At 39.6% G+C, this 16,132-nt stretch overlaps 1 protein-coding gene across 5 annotated transcripts in view; it reads right to left on the reverse strand.

The window, feature by feature from the left end:
- The window catches only part of arhgef3 (Rho guanine nucleotide exchange factor (GEF) 3), a 27,950-nt gene extending 12,071 nt beyond the window's left edge, over positions 1-15,879 (reverse strand). For 2 of the 5 annotated variants that reach the window (XM_067504896.1, XM_067504901.1), the window contains exons 1-3: positions 15,646-15,879; positions 9,700-9,766; positions 4,035-4,097 (exon numbers count right to left, since the gene is read on the reverse strand). In XM_067504896.1, the coding sequence (XP_067360997.1) occupies positions 4,035-4,097; positions 9,700-9,766; positions 15,646-15,680 (165 nt within the window). In that variant the 5' untranslated portion in view covers positions 15,681-15,879. Of the gene's footprint in view, positions 1-4,034; positions 4,098-7,856; positions 8,362-9,699; positions 9,767-15,645 lie in introns of those variants that run through there. The other 3 variants (XM_067504897.1, XM_067504900.1, XM_067504898.1) reach the window with 3 other exon arrangements.
- Between the last annotated feature and the right edge of the window lie 253 nt (positions 15,880-16,132).

Below are 16,132 nucleotides of genomic sequence, written 5' to 3' on the forward strand. Positions count from 1 at the left end.
TATTACTGTCACACACACACACACACACACACACACACACACACACAGGATTTTCTTTAATTAATCTTAAGGAGACATCAGAAACACTGCTGATTTCAACATCTCTAGCGATATTTTTAAGGTTTCTTTAAAAAGAGGCAGAGACAGAGCATCATCACTGACTTCTAATCACATTCAGCAACAATAGCTGCTCTGACTCAGCTGTCTGGTCGAAGATGAATAATACTGCCTGCTGCTCCAACAATAGACTTTCCTTCCCACCCTTTCACAGAAATTCACGCCTTATTTTATCTGAAGTCTAAAACAGTGGATGTATTACTGTCCACTAAGGATTAATATGAATAAATGTAAAAGTACAATTTCCTTCGTTACTTGTGAACGGGAGGCATTACATAAAGCATATCGAATAAATTAGTTTTACTAAAACGTCTAATAATTCCTAAATGATAAATTTGTTCATTTTCCAAATTGTTCGTATTGTCTGCATTCACCAAACAGATGCTGAAACCAACATGGAATCTACTCCACTAGTGGTTACTCATCCTGCCGTCTGGATTAGTGCTGTACACCCCGTTTGTTCAACAATCAGACAGACACACTACTCCACTGGGTGACATATGTCATGTGACATATTTGTCCCATTCAAGACTCTCCACACATATTGATTGGTACCATTAACACACACAGAAACAAGAATTGGCTTCAAATATACACAAATCTAAAGTGCTGCATGTTTTTCAAGGATATTAAATATTTTTTATCCGAATGCAAAAAAGCACACGCTCACACTGATGATGGTGGCTGCCATGCAAGGTGCATAAAAATGTCAAATAACTGTTAATCTTCCACATGACCATTATACATTATCATGATAGATTTTAACTAAGCAGTGAAAAAGTCAATAACTACACTGGTGCCAAACACAAACCTCCATAACTGTACTTTTACAGTAAGTTGCTGAATTAATACAGTACTACAGCATTAGGCTGTTTTTTAAATATCCTTTTAATTAACAGCCACATACCAGCAAATTTTGTGAAAGCTTCCATGAACAATCACTGGAAATATGAGATATGTAAAATAAAGTGTGTTAATTTATTGGCAGTAGGGAAAGAAGTAGTAACACCCCATATGGAAATACTCTCTTGGAGTTAACAGTCCTGCATTAAACTTTACACTGACAAAAAAGTACAAAAGCCTTAATTTATAGTTAAAGTATAAAAGTAAAAGTACTAATTATGCCGAACAGTACATTTACATCCTGCTGCATAGCTTAATTTATAATAAGTGTATCAAAATTATTTTCAGTGAATACACTGATTATCTGAATATTTATGAATAATTTGTCTTTATTTAACTGTTATAATAACTAATAGTTAAATAAAGACATTTAAAAAATCATATGTAAATGTAGCCCAAAAATGTAAGAATGAAATTTGAAAAAGTTGTAATACAAGGATCTCAAAATGTTACTTGAGTAAATGTACTTTGTTACTTTCGACACTTGACAATGATAAAGTAAACCAATGAACTAAAAATAAATGAAGCTTTAATTTTATTAATTTTTTTACAGTCCAGACAAAGGCTGTGTTGCTGCAGTAGAAAATATTTTATTCCAAAAAATGAACTACCTTACACACTTTGACCCTTGAATCCGTTAACTGGGTCTCCAGGTCCTGAGGTTTCAATAACATAACAATATGAGTGCATGTGACTCACTGAGATTCAGGGAGTAACAGTAGAGAAACAATAGCGTGTCATTTATTCCAGGTTCATCATCTGCCAGCGGCGGCTTGTAACAGAATAAGACTGATGGTGTGTTTGGCTTTGCTTGTCACTCTGAATCGTATCAACCAGTGTGGACATCCTGTGTTAGACTGAGCAGAGAGGGAGACGCCCGGGAAGGAACACGCTGCTGGCAGAGGGCTAAAAATACAAAACGAGGACTCCAACATGAGGACGGAGACCCTCATTTCTCTGGTATTATATATTTACTATTCAACCCTGTCTGTCAACCCTCCACACAACCGGCTGCACACGTGACCCTAAAGAGACAAGTGTACTTTAGATAATAAATGGATGTATTGTTGTAGCCTGTTTTTCTTGTGGGTCCTGTGGGTGTGTGTGTGTATGTGTGTGTGTGTGTATTGTTACCTAGTTAGGGCCAAAAATCTTTCTCCTAACAAAGTTAGGTCCTGTCCTCATAGGTTGGTGAGGACAAGTTTAAAGGCCTGTTTGAGGGTTAGACTTAGGTTTAAGTTTATTATATAATTGTCCTAATGAGAATACAGGTGGACCATAAAAGTATTTACCCTAGCGAGTGAGGACATTTTTGGGAAGCGAGGAAATTTTGGCCTGTCACAAGTTCAAAGGGCTGTTTTAAAGTTAAAATGAGACAGACAGCCTTTTAAAAGTTTTCTATAACATACAGTAACTTCTTCTCTTCTTGATGTAAGATGTAACCTACATTTATTCTACACTCTTCTGACTTTTAAGAATGGCATATTTCTTTCAAACAATACATTTACAAGTATGATAGACCATCTCAAAGACCTAGGACATTAAGAAATGAATAGAAAATAAAAGTGTACAAAGCCTTTTGTGACTCCAGAGGGAGCTGCACTACTGGATAAGTGCCTGCACTGACAGCAATGTAGGTGTCAGGTTTGACAGGGAAGAAAATACCTTATATCTGGTTCTTCTGTATCAAGTTTATTGGTATATGAAGTATGAAGTATGAAGTCATACACAGAACACATCATACATCAAATACACTACACTCAATATTTCAAACTAATAGACAGAAACTCATGGCCAGTGGTATGTTACATTAAATGGCCCTGTCATGTTTGTTACTAAAGGGTTGTACTGTATAAGAATAAGACTATTTTGGCCTAATAAACTAAAAGAGAGGATTTTATTTAATAGTAATCTACCTCCGTGCAATTTAGAAGTACTGTCACTTTCTATTTCGACTGGATTAAAATTAGGAGGGAGATATTGTTCTCAACTCACCAAAGACATTATGTAACATCTTTGGTTACTTTTTTTAAGACAAACCATTTCACGCACTTGACAAGATGAGCTGTTGTACAAAGACAAACCACATAACCAAAAATATATAAATAAATAAAAATCACATAACCTTATTGCAACAGAGACTCTGAATAAAGTGTAATATTTTTTAATAGTTTATGCATAATGTGGCCTCTTTAAAACTCTACTACAACTATAACTCCACAACCATATATAAACAAGATCTACAAACAGAAGTTTCTCTTAGCTCAGATTCAGTTTAAATGGACGGTGGTGACGTGAAAAACTGTCCTGTGGCCTGATGAGTCAAATTTTGGAATTCTATTTGGAAACCGTGAAAGCTGTGTCCTCCATGCTAAAGAGGAAAGGAATCATTTGAGCAGTGAGCACCTGTGATGCTGTGGTGGGGCACTGACGCAAACAGCATGGGTAACTTGTGCACTTGAGACGTTTGAAGCCCAACATGCTGCCACCAAGACTGTGTTTTTCAGGAAAGTCCTTTATTATTTAAGCAACACAATGTCAAATCAAGGACTTTTTTACTACTCTGTGATAATGATACTACTAAAATTTCAGCTAGATTTTAACAACTTCTACACAGCATCCAAAATAAAGAGAACATGTAAATGAAACTGCACCAGTGAACGTATTGCTGTTGTTTTTGGTTGTTTGTTTTCCCCATTGTTTTGTTTGTTTTTCCTGTTGGTTTTGTTTGTTTTCCCGTGTTGTTTTGTTTGTTTTTCCTGTTGTTTTGTTTGGGTCCCCGTTGTTTTGTTTGTTTTTCCTGTTGTTTTTGTTTGTTTTCCAATGTTGTTTTGTTTGTTTTTCCTGTTGTTTTTGTTTGTTTGTTTTTAATTTCAGGTCATTTTATACAAAGTGTGAACTGCAACTAAACTTATAGTGTTTAGCCTGGTAAAAATAAAAGTCAGCAGCTCTTAAGGTTGCAATGGAGGAACATAAACAAAAGTTGAGAAACAACAAAACTTTCCTGAACTTACATTGATGTCCAGACTGCAGAGGCTGAGGGAGTCTGCATCTCTGCTGGCCTGCTTCCTCTTCTTCTGCAAAACACAAAAGCCAGAACACATTATGCAGGTGAAGAACAGGTGTTGGATTTGAAGAAACGTGCATCGAATGCTTCAAATTTTCCACTAGGCAAAAAAATAAAAATCACATATAATGATGCTAACGTTTTAGTAATAAACCACTGCCACCAAACCTGCATCTTTGTGCAGCTGTTGGGTCTTTTCTATGACCAGTTATGTTCTATAGTTGCCACTAATTACTAATTTGTGTATTGTGGTTTTTTTGGCCCAATTTTGCTAGATATTTACCAGATAATTCTGTATTGACCAGTTCAGGTCCACAACTTATGTTAATTTATATCTTTGTTATTTAACAATTACCAAAAAAATAAATAAAATATTCAGAATAAAAAAAAGATACTGTGTTATCAAGCAAATGAGCTAATATGTCACTGTCAACCTTGTTCAGATCAGGTACCTCTGCCAAAGAGGTAAACAGAGGACAACAGACAATGCACTGTGTGTGATATAGGTGAAGTTAAGCTGTGTTAGACTTTCACAGACAATGCAGATGTGATCTACAGCATGTGACAGGTGAATGTACAATAGAATACATGGTCTCTGGTTACAGTAAAACTTTTGCAATGCTCAGTTTTTAATAAGCTTATTTTATGTATATTATTATGTGACTTGATGTGAACAGTTCTTATTTTCTCTTGCTTTTGAAGGTGATGTCTAAGCTCATTCAGACTGGGCACCTTTAGGTGTATGACATGTAAATAAAAATTCATTTATTTAATTTGTGCCCAAAATGTGTAGAATGAATTACAGAAAGCAAACATGTCAGACACTCATCTAGCCAAAGTAAAAACTGTAAAGAAAGGAAGAGAAAACAGAATAAGAAAGTTCTCTACAACTCAGTGTAGAGTGTAAGTATAAGTGTAAATATAAAATCGCATAAAATGGAAATACTCACATAAAGCACCTCAAAAGAGTACTTGTGAGTAAATGTACTTTCCACTACTGGTTGAATAATACATTTTAGGTAATTTGTGGTTTGATTTGTGTGGCAGGAAGCTGCACAGGTGCAACTACACAACAATGCAAAAAAGTTCCTGCGTGCCACCATGACAAAAGGAAAAACAGGAAGCAATCACACAAAAACACCTCACGAGCCAGGTCAGTGGAAACAAACAGATGGGGGAGGAGAGGAGAGGAGAGGACAGGAGAGAGGAGAGGAGAGGAGAGGAGAGGAGAGGAGAGGAGAGGAGAGGAGAGGGGAGTAGAGGAGAGGAGAGGAGAATAGAGGAGAGGAGAGGAGATGAGTGGGGAGGAGAGGAGAGGCGTGGGAAGGAGAGGGGAGGAGAGGAGAATAGAGGAGAAGAGGGGATAGGAGAGGAGAGGAGAGGAGAGGAGAGGAGAGGAGAGGGAAGGAAGGAAAATTTTGAAAGGGAATCAAAGGAGCACAGAGGAGGAAGGGAGAGGAGAGATTGCATGAGATAAGTTAAGGGCTTGAGATAAGGAAAAGAAAGGAGGAGAGGAAAAGGACGGAGCAAAGGAACAAAAGGAAAGAAAGGAGAATAAGAGAGAACAGGAGCATTAAGTTCAAATATATGGCAAAGTACAGAAGGAGGGGTGGGGAGAGAGGAAGGACCATAAAAGGAGGCCAGAGTGGAGAAGGTCCAGTGTAATAAGAAGGACATGAAATAGGGAGAAGTGGAACACAGAAGGGAGGAGTAGAGGAGGGGAAAAGGGGGGAAAAGGGGGAACAAACGAGAGACAGGAATAGAGACAGGAAGAGAAAAAGAAGAAAGTGGAATCAAGGAGAGAACGTAAATTAAGAGGATTCAAATGAGTGGATAAGAGGAAAAATGGACAAGGAAATTAGGGAAAATGAGATAAAGGAGGAAAAGTAAGAAAAAAAGGAGAAGAGGAAAAGTACATACGGTTAGGTGATAAAGAAAAGGGAGGAACATGACATAAAGAAAAAAAGTTGAGAAGAGAGGAGAGTGAGGAGAGAGATATAGAAGCCAAATAAAAGGTGATGTAGAAAAGGAGGGGCTTAGAGGACAGAGGGGAGGTAAGGACAAAAGGAGAAAAGAGGAGGGTCAAAGGTCTGACAATAGAGAAAAAAAGACACGGAGCGGAGAAGGAGATGAGGAGGAGGAGGTGGAGGAGGAGGAGGAGGAGGAGGAGGAGGAGGAGGATGTTGGGATCAGTGTAGCAGAGTAACAATAGCAGGAAGCCTGCTGTTTGTTCAGTATTGTGTTGAGACGCTTGTTGTTGTTGTCCGGACATTATATAACCTGGCAGACTTTACCTTTAATTCATCGTCTCCATAGAAACCAGAGCAGTGACAGGTCCATATAAGGTCAATTAGTTGTACTACTAGTAGTAGTAGTAGTTGACTACTATAGTACTATAGTAGTAGTCAACCCTGCCTCTGCATAATATGACAGGAAGTACTTCTTTGTGGGGAACGTAACCACGTTACTTTTTCTGCTGTTGGTTTAAAGTAAATGGCAAGTTGTAAATATGCTGATAATAAACATATCCGGAAATGTCTGCCTACAGTGTTTGTACAGAGTTTGTGACATTTTGGGTTTCGAAGCAAAATTACGTTGTGCATGAAGGCTATTTTTATATGATCATCCAAATGATTGTGATGCTGTTATGTTTTTCTGAAAAAAATGTAGCAGTGCCAGTAAACTGATCTATAGTTCCAAAAGAATCGAGCAGTTTCACCGCGTCACCCAATTCATCTGTAGTTACACCCCCGACTACTGGTGGTAGTACTGAGCTTTTCTTCTAGAAAGACAAGATGATGCTGCATTTAACAAATGCACAAAAGGGGACATCTGCACTTTACGGGACATATATCCAAACACAGTGGTCTAACTTTCAGAAGAGAGAAACATACAGTGAACACTGACTGGTTGGAATTGCACATCTGCTACAGCACCTTTATGTTATTAACCACCTGGTAGAATCACAGATGGGGAAAAGCTATATATTTTTAGAAGGTGTTCTTTTTTTGAGAAAGAATACAGGAACTAAACAAGTTGTTTTAAATCCGGAACACACCATTCGGCTTGATGTGACTCTGTCGAGCTGAGTAGGAGGTGGGATAAGGAGCGATTAGCCCCCAGGTGTGATTCTGATAACACCAGCCATTCAATGCCGTTATAACATTTTAAATCCTGCCGCATGTTAAATATGACCGACAAACTGATGCCATGTCATGGTCAGTAATGACACTGGAATTATCGATGGACTGACCCGCTGAGCCACCATGTCTGCAGAGACAATGATCTAAGCTGTAACACCTGCGTTCAGGCTTTGGAGCCGTGACATTGCAATTAAAAGTCATGTTTCTGTTGGATAATTACTAAAGGTGTATAATTCGGTTTTAAATGAGCGATAATTGACAGGTGTGGTGGTCGTGATGAGCGCAGTGTTTAGTGCGCATGGAAAATGATTTCAAACGTGTGTATCCACAAACTTAAATTCCATGTAGACAAACACGACTTGCACAAATGTCCCAGAGCAAGTCTGAACATTGGATCAAGCCACAGCAGACATCACCACCTTCTAAACACGGTGGCAGATTTTACTCCAGAAACAACTGTTGAATATGATTTTGAACCCTTGTTTCAATTTTGAAAAGAAAATGCAGAGCAGCAAACACACTGAACCTACCGCACAGGGGGACGGCAGTTCTGCGATGTCCGAGTGAATGCGGTAATTTGTGAAAAGCATGCTGGGGGACATTGGAAATCAAATGCACAGACTCACCCGATAGTAAACAAACAGACAGCAGCCCATCATCAGGATCAGATCTGCTTTCCAAAACACTTCACAGCTCAAGCGTTCAGTAACTCCTCCTCTCTCCTCTTCCTCCAGGTCACCCTGTTTTCACCCCAAAGTCACATTAGCTTTCCTTTCTTTTCTCCTCCGCACATGCAAGTTAACTGCTGCAATCACCTCTGTTCCTTTCGTCGCCTGATTTCTCCTCCTCTGAATGACGTCTCTCAAAGGAACATTGCTACGCTCATTTCTTTCTTGTCTGAAATTCAAACCTCCACTTCTTCTCCTGCTCCTCCGGATTGTCTTACTCCATGAGCCTGTTCTTCTCTCCTTTCTCCTCCTCAGTCAGACTGGTTTTCTGTAATTCCTCCTCTCTTCTCCTCCACAGCCTTAGTCACAATCTAAACCTCCTGAACTTCGCCACCTCTCTGAGTTGAACTACAGGCGCTCAAGAACAGGAACCCTTCACAATGTGTGTTAGTGTGTGTGTGTCCACTCAGTTCCCATTGGACAAACAGGAAGTGATGGCTGTTGGGGGAAACGGCACGTCTATAATTAGGAGCTACAGGAGACACAGGGACACCAGGGGCAGATACAAAAGAGGACCATTAACTCCTTTTTTCTATTAAAAAAAAAAAACAAAAAAAACAAAACGGAATCCACTCATTCCTTGCGGAAAGTGATGACGGTGCTGTATTTTATTTTGTCAGTTTGTCATTTTTGTTTGAGCTAAAGTCTGTGTTTTCTACTTAACCCTTCTCTAAAAATAAAAGGTAATTATACTACTGCAACATATTTTAAAAGTATAAATAAATTGACATAAATCATGATTTAAATCATTTATAAAGCTGTGCCATCACCACTTCCGCTCAGAGGTATAATTTGCGATATCATTTGGCAGGACTGGATAGCTGTAGTCTTTTATTTATGTTTTCCGTTGTCAAATAAATCTATCATCTACTGTATGTGAGAGTGTGTCACATGTTTTAAATTCTTCATGGACTGGCGCCTCCTCCTTTGAGCTGCTTTGTTAAACCTATGAACAGCACATCCAGGATAACAAGGGACATTTACAGAGGAGACTGTGTTGTGTCATTCTGTTCTGAAAATAAGGATGTGAGCAACATAAAGCAAATAGATTCATTCATTGATTCTCTGATGTCTTGATGGACTAACTAGCGGCTAGTTATCAGAGAATTAATGAAGCCACGTCTGAGTAGATTTTAACCATTTTCTTTGCAGTTTTGTATTTGCTTTATCTAGCTCACATCCTTATTTTCAGAACAGAAGGACACAACACATAAACCAACCATAAAACACGACAGGCTAGTTACTAGCCCTCATATCTGGGCAAACTTTGAAGCCGTCCTGACAGGGGCAAGCGTCCAGCACCGGAGTCCCTCAGGGCTCTGTTCTCTGGCCCTCTTCACTTTTCAATCAATACCACATCACAGAGTTCTATCATACAGTCCCATTTTCCTACCATCCCCATGCCAACGACTCTCAGCTCGTCATCATCAACCTAGGATCCTCAGTGACTGTTCCCAGGAATCTGGCAGACTTTGCACAATCAAACTTTGTGTGTTATACATCAAGGTGGGTGCCACATTAAGCATCGCGTCTTTAATACCGGCAGCTAGGTAAGAAGATTACTGGAACGGCATTTTGCCTGCTGTTCAGGGGTTAATGGGAATGTCAGGCCGACATGAGGTTTTTTGTTTTACTTCCATATTAGTATTTATTATATAACACAGATTCATTTTGCTTTGCATGAGCTCAGCTGCAATAATGTGAATAACATAAAGTCTTCATATGGAGGATTTAGTCTTACCCCTCTGAGGGACCAGCTGTCAGGAGAGAGAAGAGAGAAGGAGGTGGGTTTCTTCTGCAGCTTCGACCTGATGGTAAAACATAAAGAAGAAAACTGTGAAAAAGGGAAAACTGTAAAATCACATGAAAACAGATTTCAGCGTATTCAACGTACAAGTTGTTTCTGGAGCCTTATTTGTATATCTGTGTACACCACTAAATAATTTTTGCCCGCTATTAACTGACAAATATTCATCTGCAAAAATCCATTTACAAATTAATAAACTTTCTTTCGAGCAACCATGTAAATAACTCACTAGTCCTTCTGTTTTCATTCCTGTCCGTTTTTTAAATGGCAAAAAAACAACATTTAATTTGAGCTAGAGGAAGGAAAAATCAAGACATTTCAGGATTTCACCTTTGCCTTGATTAAACATGTATCTTCAAAGAAAATAACTGTTCATCAGGTTAATTAATGATGAAAATAATGTACTATTCACACATTTTATGTACTTTGACAGTGTATATTTTGTTAAACACTTCTAATCTCCAGTTTTCATGAGTAAAATACAAATTAAATATTCAGGCTAGATACAGTCAGTATATGGATAAAAATGTGTCTTTTCTGGCAGCCTGTGTGAAGTCACGCTAAAAAGCAACCACGTGATACTGCGAACGGTAATTGTTTTGAGTGAGAAATGATAATGTCAATGCACGTGTTGGACTGTGAGCATTCTGTTGGATGTATAAACATCCAAACCAGCCCTTCAAGAAAATGGGTGAATCCTGGGAATCCAAGAAGGAACCAGGAGAAGGATAAACAGTCAGGGAGCAGTTTCTGTAAGTGGAGTTTAGACGTGAGCTCCCCCTGATGGCGTCTGTCTGTCAGTACGCATCACACTGGCAGACTCAAAGTCCAAAAGGAGCATCCCAAGCATCCCAAGAGCAACTCAGCTAAGTTTTAAAAGGATTAATATACTGAACTGTAAAGTTATACAGACATAACTGGTGTGGGTCAGATTGGGAGTATTATAACTATATACCAATGTAAAGTGCAGATTTTACTGTTCTGTTCTGTTTCTTGCTGACTGTCACCTCACCAACTGGAGGAAACACACACACACACACACACACACACACACACACACACACACACACACACAATTCTAATCCAAAAACCTCTACAGCATTCAACCTCTAACTTAACTCAGCCGTCAGCTGCCCTGTAATACGGATCAGATTTTTCCTACGTGATGCAGTCTGGGTCTCTCAGCCTGCAAGTGGTTATGGACACAGCCTTCTTCCTTCATCACATGCTTTTGGTCAGTAAAACAGGGCTGTTCTCTGGCTCAGCGTCTCATTGTTTGTAATGATGATTCAGCCATCACAGGAGCCCTGGTATAACCCCACAGCCTCTACCAGCCTCTGATACCGAAACTCCTGCTGAACTTCTGCACTGCTTCCACAAACAACAATCTTCACAGAACAAGATATTCATGAGCTCTAAACTAAATCAATAATCTGACAACACCTCCAACATAGCAGTCAGTGCATGAATGCTCAGACACACGTTGTTGTTTTTTGCCTGCAGACAGACTGTTTTAACAATTTATGACCCTATGGCTGCATCTTAATTCCCTTATTTGGTCGTTCCTTTCCCTTTCTCTCTAGATGAGATGAGAGCTTTCCTCCCCCCTCACGTTTTAAGAGAAAGACAAATAACACGTAAGAAAAAGATGATGGACACACACCCATCAGTGTATGTCATATATGTTTTGTAAAGGTAAACTGTTTCATGACACCTTTTCTGAGCTGGCAAAAACTCATCCTGGGAAAATTACATATTTTGTGGATTTAAATACAAATAGTATAACCGCTGCAGCAAAAGACCTAAGAAGTGAGCCTCTTTTTAAATAGTGAGTTTATATTTCATGACCCTTGTGGAATTAATCTCAAAATCTACCAAGTCTTAAGTTCTTAGGAACTACCTTCATAATTCCATGATGTGAGCATCACTGAAGATCTGTGTCTGCATGCTGAACATGCTTTGTGTGAAATATTACACTACAGCATAACTGTGCATTGACATTTGAAGAATTTTTATTGCTAACTGCAGGCATTTATTGTTTTTCACTTTAATAGAATTTGCCCTCTGGTGCCCACATGTTATTCATAAGTGATGACTGCTTTTCCACTGCTATTTATGCCGTACTGCGGGATGATTTGACTATAGAACAGTACACAGAGCCTCACACTGTCCAAATAAACAGTCGAAATAAATGATTTAGAATGAAATGCTTATAACTGCTAACAAGACATCAGTGGTATTTGCTCAGCAAAAGTTATTCCAAACAGAAACTATGACCAAAGCTCTGTAATCCGTTCTGTATAAGTGTGTGTGTTTGTGGTGTGTGAGTGTGAGTGTGAGTGTGAATGCGTGTGTGTGTGTGTGTGTGCAAGCATCTGGGGCGGGATGATTTTTGCCACTGGAAAAAAACTGTGCAACTGCAAGGAATGAATGAGTCACAACACATATTTAAACACTTGTGAATGTATTGTGAACACAGACGCACACACACACACACACACACACACTCACTCTCACACTCATATGCATTAGTAATCCAGATCAGAGGTGTGTTTGCTGCAGGCTCTTTCTTTACAATATTTTTCCAAAACTTTTACCCACAATCTGTTTTTAATCTATTTTTATTCTCGCCAAACATTCAGTTTTCAGACTTAAACTGTGTTTAAAGCTCAATCAGACGATATATTTGTGATATATATATATAGATATATAGTTTTTAATATATTGGGCTGCGGCTCTCAAACCAACCGACCAAAGTAATAAAAGAGTTTTGGTTCTACAAAATGAAAAATACATATTGAGAGCAGCTTTTTCATTAAAATGGTCAGAATGGAAAGTCTGCACAGCTGGAGCTCCAATGTTAGCAATCAAACCTGATTTGTTTCCAGGGTCTCCCCCTGGAAAACTCTGAATTTGTGGGACTGCAAAGGAAAAAGCTGATATGAAGTGAGGACACTGTTCAGGAAAGCAGTAGAGGAAATACTGCTTTGCCAGTCAGAGGAGTTGGATGACCTTTGACCCTGTGAGAGGTCAGGCTGACAAACCTTTCCTCAGCTGATGTGGATACTGTCATGCCATTCAGTGGACATCATCAGTTGTTATTAGGAAAGTCCTATAATCATGGGTTAGTAAGGGAAAGTGGCGCCGACCAGCAGGCCAGAAGGCGCATGTACCCTCGATACTAGACACAGCCTCTAGAAAAAGAGTAGATGTTTGATGACATCTGGATGTGTGTGGATGTGTCTCTGACAAATAATGAGTTGCAAAACAAGAGGGTCTCGAAAAATGGGAATGTGCACAGGTACACACTGCCACGAACCATTCTGGAAACAGCTTTGTAAATGGATTTTAAAAAAAAAACAAATGAAAAACAGAAGCTTTTAAAGCATGTTTGAGACTCATGGCCAAAATATTGGTATAAAAAAATTACACGACTGCAACAAGCTTCATATTTAATGAACAGACAAAGTGGCATCAATGTTCTCACTAACTGTTTTAATAAAAATGCTCTGAGCTGCTGCCGACCTTTGAACTTATCAGATCTATTAATCACCACACGTGGGGCTCGTAGAACCAGCAGGGCAGCATACACTTGGTGGACACATGGTGATTAGTGAGTGAACAAAGCAGCAGAACAAACGTCCCCTGAACAGCATCTTCATTGTCCCTCAACAGCAGCGGAACCACATTCCTGCAAAGAGCGACAGTGATGCCTTCAGGTCACCTCACGGCTCCTCCTCTGTTATTATGGCTGTCTGGCAGCTTTCATGTGTATCACTCACTGCTTCAGCTTTTATTAAAGTCTGACCTTTACGTTGTTTACTGTAAATTCTAAACTCCGCTATTATTATTTTTTATACTGACCCAAATAAATGATAAAGTGTCTCTCAGAGCCTCTCTTAGCTCCTAGTTTTTGTTTCAGCTTCCTTTGGGCAAATTTAAAGTTTCAATCTCTGTTTCCTGTTTTTAGCAATCAAGCCCCGATAAACCCAGTGTTCCCTACCTGCTCAGGATCTACCAGTTCACAGACAAAGTTAGAGACCAGCTGGTGAAGAAACATGGAACATCTGGCTGAAAAAGAGCCTGATATTTGCTTGCACAGGTTGGTTGAGACAAAACCAGAGCTATAGGAGAGGGAATTGTGGACTTTAGCAAACATCTGGTCAAATATCTGGTAAACTTTATGCAACTGAAAAAACAAGCAAAATTCAGTTAAGCTTTGACAATTATTTATAACGGTAAATGGTCTGGGCTTGTATAGCGCTTTTGTACCTATTGGCACTCAAAGCACTTTACACTGCTTCTCATCCTCCCATTCACACACACTCACTGGGAAGAACTAAGTTGGGGTTCAGTGTCTTGCTCAAGGACACTTTGACATGTGACCGGAGGAGCCGGAGATCAAACCAGCAACTGGGGGGAGGAATTGGTGGACAACCGCTCTACCTGCCGCCCCACGATCTCAAGATCTCAAGTCACGATGAGTCAAGGTGTTTACAGCTTCTCCGGTGTTTGTTGTTTCTCCTTATGATGTTAAACTGATGCTTTTGGACAACAGAAGCGATCAATCAGCCAGTAGCTTGATCGACAAAGTGTTAGTCCGTCGCCGCCCTAAAAGGCAAGAATGTGGTCCTGAAATAACCCCTCATTTCTGTTTTGTTTCCATACTCCACAACCATCACCTTAGCCTTTTTCACTCTCCTCTTACCATTAGTACTGGATTACTACATCACTGAAGTAATTGCTAGATTTTCACATCTACTCCATCTGTGGCACAATCCGTGTCTGGTCTTCCAGATCTCGAAGAGGGTCTACTCAGTTATTTAAGTTTGTGTTTTTGTCTTTCACTTAGTTTTATTTTGTCTGGAAATGTCACTCTTTTGCAGGAGTGTCCGAAGAAAAACTACTTATATACAAGTTTACATAACTCCTTCCCCCAAACAGCCACACACACAAGCACATACAAGGTAACACCAATTAAACAAGCGCAAATATAAGAAATATGAGCTACTAGAGCTTTAATTAATCTCAGAGGAAAATCTCAAACTTAAGGAGGATCGGAAGCTCAGTAAGGTGCCACTTTGGTCCAGAGCAATAAAGTTGTGTTTCTTGTGTCAAGTCATTACCAAACAAATTTGCAACCAACAGTTGTTTTCATTAATCGTGTGATTTGTACAAAGTCTTGACTTAAAATTGTAAAACAAAATGTCAAAACGTGTGCAAAACTTCTAATTGACTCAAAAATCTCAAAAATGTGCAGTTTCCTGTCAAAGACCAGGAAACTTTCAAATATTAATGCTTTTTTTTGTTTGTTTGTTTTTTTTAGATGCTTAAAAATGACTCCATTAAAAAAGGTGCAAATTAATTAATCACTTCCAGGGGTTATTTCAGCTTTAGTTTACATCATTTTACTGGCCACATATCTAGGTTTTTCACCCATGTCACATGTTCCTGTTAAAAACCCATTGTGGGGATTTATAGGACGTGTTGGGACGTGGACGCACGTAGGAGTGTTGTACTATAAGTCACTCTCAGGCAAAGTAAACTGAGCTGCTATAAGAGTCTTTCTCTCTCTCTCACACACACACACACACACACACACACACACACACACACACACACACGCACACACAGATCGTGTGTTTCTGATCTGTCCACCAAAGATCCTTCACAGAGACCAGACTGTGACTTCTGTAAAGTGAAAATGCATTTTACAGAAGTGCAGTGCACGCGCGCGCGCGCCCAGTGGGGGACGGAGCTGCCTGTCTGTGTCGTCTCCTACACCAACAAGAAAAACAACCGTCTTGAAGTTTTTTTTTTCCCCCATTGTCGGAACCAAAAACCACAGAAACCCTGTCTGCTGAGTTCTGACCCTCTCACCTTGATCCCCGCTGACATCCATCACCTGCCTGCATCGGGCTGCGACTCCTCCCAGCTGATCCACAACAAATCCTCTGACCCAAGAACTAACACAGACGGAACCGTTTCCGTTTGCTGTCGCTTCTGCGCGCCCGAGTCCAGATAAACTGCCTTTAAAAAACCAGAAGAGAAGGCAAACTTCTGCCCAGCTGAGCAACAAACTGTGTGTGGCTGTGATTTAATCTTCCTTTCGTCTGACCGAGAAGTCTGGTTTCCGGTGCACCTTCAAAACAAGAGCCCAGGTTAAGGAATAAATTGGGAATGTGAATTTTACTAAATATTACCCATTGCAAGTTGTCATTTTTGTTCAATCGATGCTAAAAGCAGGCTAAAAATCCTTTAGGTTAAGTAACTCAAAACCCAGAATATCAACGGCTTTCAGCTTGTCCCTTCAGGGGTCGCCACAGCGGAACGAGTTCCTCGCATTGATTTGGCCCAAGCTGTTACG

The sequence above is a fragment of the Channa argus genome, chromosome 5 (genome assembly GCF_033026475.1).
Source record: "Channa argus isolate prfri chromosome 5, Channa argus male v1.0, whole genome shotgun sequence".
In the NCBI taxonomy this organism is placed as follows: Eukaryota; Metazoa; Chordata; class Actinopteri; order Anabantiformes; family Channidae; genus Channa; species Channa argus.